We start from the raw sequence: 6000 nt of genomic DNA, 5'->3' as shown, positions 1-6000 counted from the left end.
CACACCCCAGGGGGGGCTATATAGAGCAATACACACACACCCCAGGGGGGGCTATATAGAGCAATACACACACCCCAGGGGGGCTATATAGAGCAATACACACACACCCCAGGGGGGGCTATATAGAGCAATACACACACCCCAGGGGGGCTATATAGAGCAATACACACACACCCCAGGGGGGGCTATATAGAGCAATACACACACACCCCAGGGGGGGCTATATAGAGCAATACACACACACCCCAGGGGGGGCTATATAGAGCAATACACACACACCCCAGGGGGGGCTATATAGAGCAATACACACACACCCCAGGGGGGGCTATATAGAGCAATACACACACACCCCAGGGGGGGCTATATAGAGCAATACACACACACCCCAGGGGGGGCTATATAGAGCAATACACACACACCCCAGGGGGGGCTATATAGAGCAATACACACACACCCCAGGGGGGGCTATATAGAGCAATACACACACACCCCAGGGGGGGCTATATAGAGCAATACACACACACCCCAGGGGGGGCTATATAGAGCAATACACACACACCCCAGGGGGGGCTATATAGAGCAATACACACACCCCAGGGGGGGCTATATAGAGCAATACACACACACCCCAGGGGGGGCTATATAGAGCAATACACACACCCCAGGGGGGCATATAGAGCAACACACACCCCAGGGGGGGCTATATAGAGCAATACACACACACCCCAGGGGGGGCTATATAGAGCAATACACACACCCCAGGGGGGGCTATATAGAGCAATACACACACCCCAGGGGGGGCTATATAGAGCAATACACACACACCCCAGGGGGGGCTATATAGAGCAATACACACCCCCCAGGGGGGGATATAGAGCAATACACACACACCCCAGGGGGGGCTATATAGAGCAATACACACACACCCCAGGGGGGGCTATATAGAGCAATACACACACACCCCAGGGGGGGCTATATAGAGCAATACACACACCCCAGGGGGGGCTATATAGAGCAATACACACACACCCCAGGGGGGGCTATATAGAGCAATACACACACACCCCAGGGGGGGCTATATAGAGCAATACACACACACCCCAGGGGGGGCTATATAGAGCAATACACACACACCCCAGGGGGGGCTATATAGAGCAATACACACACACCCCAGGGGGGGCTATATAGAGCAATACACACACACCCCAGGGGGGGCTATATAGAGCAATACACACACACCCCAGGGGGGGCTATATAGAGCAATACACACACACCCCAGGGGGGGCTATATAGAGCAATACACACACACCCCAGGGGGGGCTATATAGAGCAATACACACCCCCGGGGGGCTAGGCACCCCCCAGGGGGGGCTATATAGAGCAATACACACACCCCAGGTGGGGCTATATAGAGCAATACACACACCCCGGGGGGGGCTATATAGAGCAATACACACACCCCAGGGGGGGCTATATAGAGCAATACACACACCCCAGGGGGGGCTATATAGAGCAATACACACACACCCCAGGGGGGGCTATATAGAGCAATACACACACACCCCAGGGGGGGCTATATAGAGCGACACACACACCCCAGGGGGGTCTATATAGAGCAATACACACACACCCCAGGGGGGGCTATATAGAGCGATACACACACCCCAGGGGGGGCTATATAGAGCAATACACACACACCCCAGGGGGGGCTATATAGAGCAATACACACACCCCAGGGGGGCTATATAGAGCAATACACACACACCCCAGTGGGGGGCTATATAGAGCAATACACACCCCCCAGGGGGGGCTATATAGAGCAATACACACACACCCAGGGGGGGCTATATAGAGCAATACACACACACCCCAGGGGGGTCTATATAGAGCAATACACACACACCCCAGGGGGGTCTATATAGAGCAATACACACACACCCCAGGGGGGTCTATATAGAGCAATACACACACACCCCAGGGGGGGCTATATAGAGCAATACACACACACCCCAGGGGGGGCTATATAGAGCAATACACACACCCCAGGGGGGGCTATATAGAGCAATACACACACACCCCAGGGGGGGCTATATAGTGCAATACACACACACCCCAGGGGGGGCTATATAGAGCAATACACACACACCCCAGGGGGGGCTATATAGAGCAATACACACACCCCAGGGGGGGCTATATAGAGCAATACACACACACCCCAGGGGGGGCTATATAGTGCAATACACACACACCCCAGGGGGGGCTATATAGAGCAATACACACACCCCAGGGGGGGCTATATAGAGCAATACACACACACCCCAGGGGGGGCTATATAGAGCAATACACACACCCCAGGGGGAGCTATATAGAGCAATACACACACACCCCAGGGGGGGGCTATATAGAGCAATACACACACCCCAGGGGGGCTATATAGAGCAATACACACACACCCCAGGGGGGGCTATATAGAGCAATACACACACCCCAGGGGGGGCTATATAGAGCAATACACACACACCCCAGGGGGGGCTATATAGAGCAATACACACACCCCAGGGGGGGCTATATAGAGCAATACACACACACCCCAGGGGGGGCTATATAGAGCAATACACACACCCCAGGGGGAGCTATATAGAGCAATACACACACACCCCAGGGGGGGGCTATATAGAGCAATACACACACCCCAGGGGGGCTATATAGAGCAATACACACACACCCCAGGGGGGGCTATATAGAGCAATACACACACCCCAGGGGGGGCTATATAGAGCAATACACACACACCCCAGGGGGGGCTATATAGAGCAATACACACACACCCCAGGGTGGGTCTATATAGAGCAATACACACACACCCCAGGGGGGGCTATATAGAGCAATACACACACCCCGGGGGGGCTATATAGAGCAATACACACACACCCCAGGGGGGGCTATATAGAGCAATACACACACACCCCAGGGGGGGCTATATAGAGCAATACACACACACCCCAGGGGGGGCTATATAGAGCAATACACACACACCCCAGGGGGGGGCTATATAGAGCAATACACACACCCCAGGGGGGGCTATATAGAGCAATACACACACACCCCAGGGGGGGCTATATAAAGCAATACACACACCCCAGGGGGGGCTATATAGAGCAATACACACACACCCCAGGGGGGGCTATATAGAGCAATACACACACACCCCAGGGGGGGCTATATAGAGCAATACACACACACCCCAGGGGGGGCTATATAGAGCAATACACACACACCCCAGGGGGGGGCTATATAGAGCAATACACACACCCCAGGGGGGGCTATATAGAGCAATACACACACACCCCAGGGGGGGCTATATAGAGCAATACACACACACCCCAGGGGGGGCTATATAGAGCAATACACACACACCCCAGGGGGGGCTATATAGAGCAATACACACACACCCCAGGGGGGGCTATATAGAGCAATACACACACCCCAGGGGGGGGCTATATAGAGCAATACACACACCCCAGGGGGGGCTATATAGAGCAATACACACACACCCCAGGGGGGGCTATATAAAGCAATACACACACCCCAGGGGGGGCTATATAGAGCAATACACACACACCCCAGGGGGGGCTATATAGAGCAATACACACACACACCAGGGGGGCTATATAGAGCAATACACACACACCCCAGGGTGGGCTATATAGAGCAATACACACACACCCCAGGGGGGGCTATATAGAGCAATACACACACACCCCAGGGGGGGCTATATAGAGCAATACACACACACCCCAGGGGGGGCTATATAGAGCAATACACACACACCCCAGGGGGGGCTATATAGAGCAATACACACACACCCCAGGGGGGGCTATATAGAGCAATACACACACACCCCAGGGGGGGCTATATAGAGCAATACACACACACCCCAGGGGGGGCTATATAGAGCAATACACATACACCCCAGGGGGGCTATATAGAGCAATACACACACACCCCAGGGGGGGCTATATAGAGCAATACACACACACCCCAGGGGGGGCTATATAGAGCAATACACACACACCCCAGGGGGGGCTATATAGAGCAATACACACACACCCCAGGGGGGGCTATATAGAGCAATACACACACACCCCAGGGGGGGCTATATAGAGCAATACACACACCCCAGGGGGGGCTATATAGAGCAGTCCAGTCCAGTCCAGGCCAGATCAGACCTAACCAGACCAGTCCAGTCCAGAGCTAACCAGTCCAGTCCAGAGCTAACCAGTCCAGTCCAGAGCTAACCAGACCAGACCAGTCCAGAGCTAACCAGTCCAGTCCAGAGCTAACCAGACCAGTCCAGAGCTAACCAGACCAGTCCAGAGCTAACCAGACCAGTCCAGAGCTAACCAGACCAGTCCAGAGCTAACCAGACCAGTCCAGAGCTAACCAGACCAGTCCAGAGCTAACCAGTCCTAACCAGTCCTGTCCAGAGCTAACCAGTCCTAACCAGTCCAGTCCAGACCTAACTGGATAGTTTGTGATGATGTCTCTCTCTGTCCTCAGTCTGAAACTGGAGTGTGAGAAACTGTCCAGTGAGAAGACAGAGATGCAGAGACACTATGTTATGGTGAGCTTCGTGTGTGTGTGAGTGTGTGAGTGTGTGTGTGTGTGTGTGTGTGTGTGTGTGTGTGTGTGTGTGTGTGTGTGTGTGTGTGTGTGTGTGTGTGTGTGTGTACGACCAATTTTATTCAATAATCCCTATTTCTACTATGATAACATATTGTAGAAGGAATTTTATTTTTGTCAACCTAAAATCCAATGACAAGGTGTGGTGACCAGAAGTTAAGTTGGTTCTACTGTCTGTGAGATTCTACTGCGTGGTTCTATTGTCTGTGTGGTTCTACTGTGAGATTCTACTGTCTGTGAGATTCTACTGTGTGTTCTACTGTCTGTGAGATTCTACTGTCTGTGAGATTCTACTGTCTGTGAGATTCAACTGTGTGGTTCTACTGTCTGAGATTCTGCTCTCTGTGTGATTCTACTGTCTGAGAGTCTACTGTGTGGTTCTACTGTCTGTGAGATTCTACTGTGTGGTTCTACTGTCTGTGAGATTCTACTGTCTGTGTGGTTCTACTGTCTGTGTGGTTCTACTGTCTGTGTGGTTCTACTGTCTGTGTGGTTCTACTGTCTGTGAGATTCTACAGTGTGGTTCTACTGTCTGTGAGATTCTACTGTCTGTGTGGTTCTACTGTCTGTGAGATTCTACTGTCTGTGTGGTTCTACTGTCTGTGTGGTTCTACTGTCTGTGTGGTTCTACTGTCTGTGTTGTTCTACTGTCTGTGAGAATCTACAGTGTGGTTCTACTGTCTGTGAGATTCTGCTGTGTGGTTCTATTGTCTGTGAGATTCTACTGTGTGGTTCTACTGTCTGTGAGATTCTACAGTAAGGTTCTACTGTCTGTGAGATTCTACAGTGTGGTTCTACTGTCTGTGAGATTCAACTGTCTGTGAGATTCTACTGTGTGTTTCTACTGTCTGTGAGATTCTACAGTGTGGTTCTATTGTATGTGAGATTCTATTGTCTGTGAGATTCTATTGTCTGTGAGATTCTACTGTCTGTGAGATTCTACAGTGTGGTTCTACTGTCTGTGAGATTCTACAGTGTGGTTCTACTGTCTGTGAGATTCTACAATGTGGTTCTACTGTGTGGTTCTACTGTCTGTGTGAATCTACTGTGTGGTTCTACTGTCTGTGAGATTCTACTCTGTGGTTCTACTGTCTGTGAGATTCTACTGTCTGAGATTCTACTGTCTGTGAGATTCTACTATTTGTGAGATTCTACTGTGTGGTTCTACTGTCTGTGAGATTCTACTGTGTGGTTCTACTGTCTGTGAGATTCTACTGTCTGTGAGATTCTACTGTGTGGTTCTACTGTCTGTGTGGTTCTACTGTGTGGTTCTACTGTGAGATTCTACAGTGTGGTTCTACTGTCTGAGATTCTACT

General features: G+C 51.5%; 1 protein-coding gene across 2 annotated transcripts in view; it reads left to right on the top strand.

The window, feature by feature from the left end:
• The first annotated feature begins 4563 nt into the window (after positions 1-4563).
• Positions 4564-6000, top strand: part of LOC106593032 (transducin-like enhancer protein 4) — a 63869-nt gene continuing 62432 nt past the window's right edge. For both annotated transcript variants that reach the window (XM_045707022.2, XM_045707021.2), the window contains exon 1: positions 4564-4624. In XM_045707022.2, the coding sequence (XP_045562978.2) occupies positions 4604-4624 (21 nt within the window). In that variant the 5' untranslated portion in view covers positions 4564-4603. The remainder of the gene's footprint in view (positions 4625-6000) is intronic.

Source organism: Salmo salar, chromosome 24 (genome assembly GCF_965601325.2).
Source record: "Salmo salar chromosome 24, fSalSal1, whole genome shotgun sequence".
NCBI classification, from domain to species: domain Eukaryota; kingdom Metazoa; phylum Chordata; class Actinopteri; order Salmoniformes; family Salmonidae; genus Salmo; species Salmo salar.
This window is presented reverse-complemented; position numbering and strand designations above follow the sequence as displayed.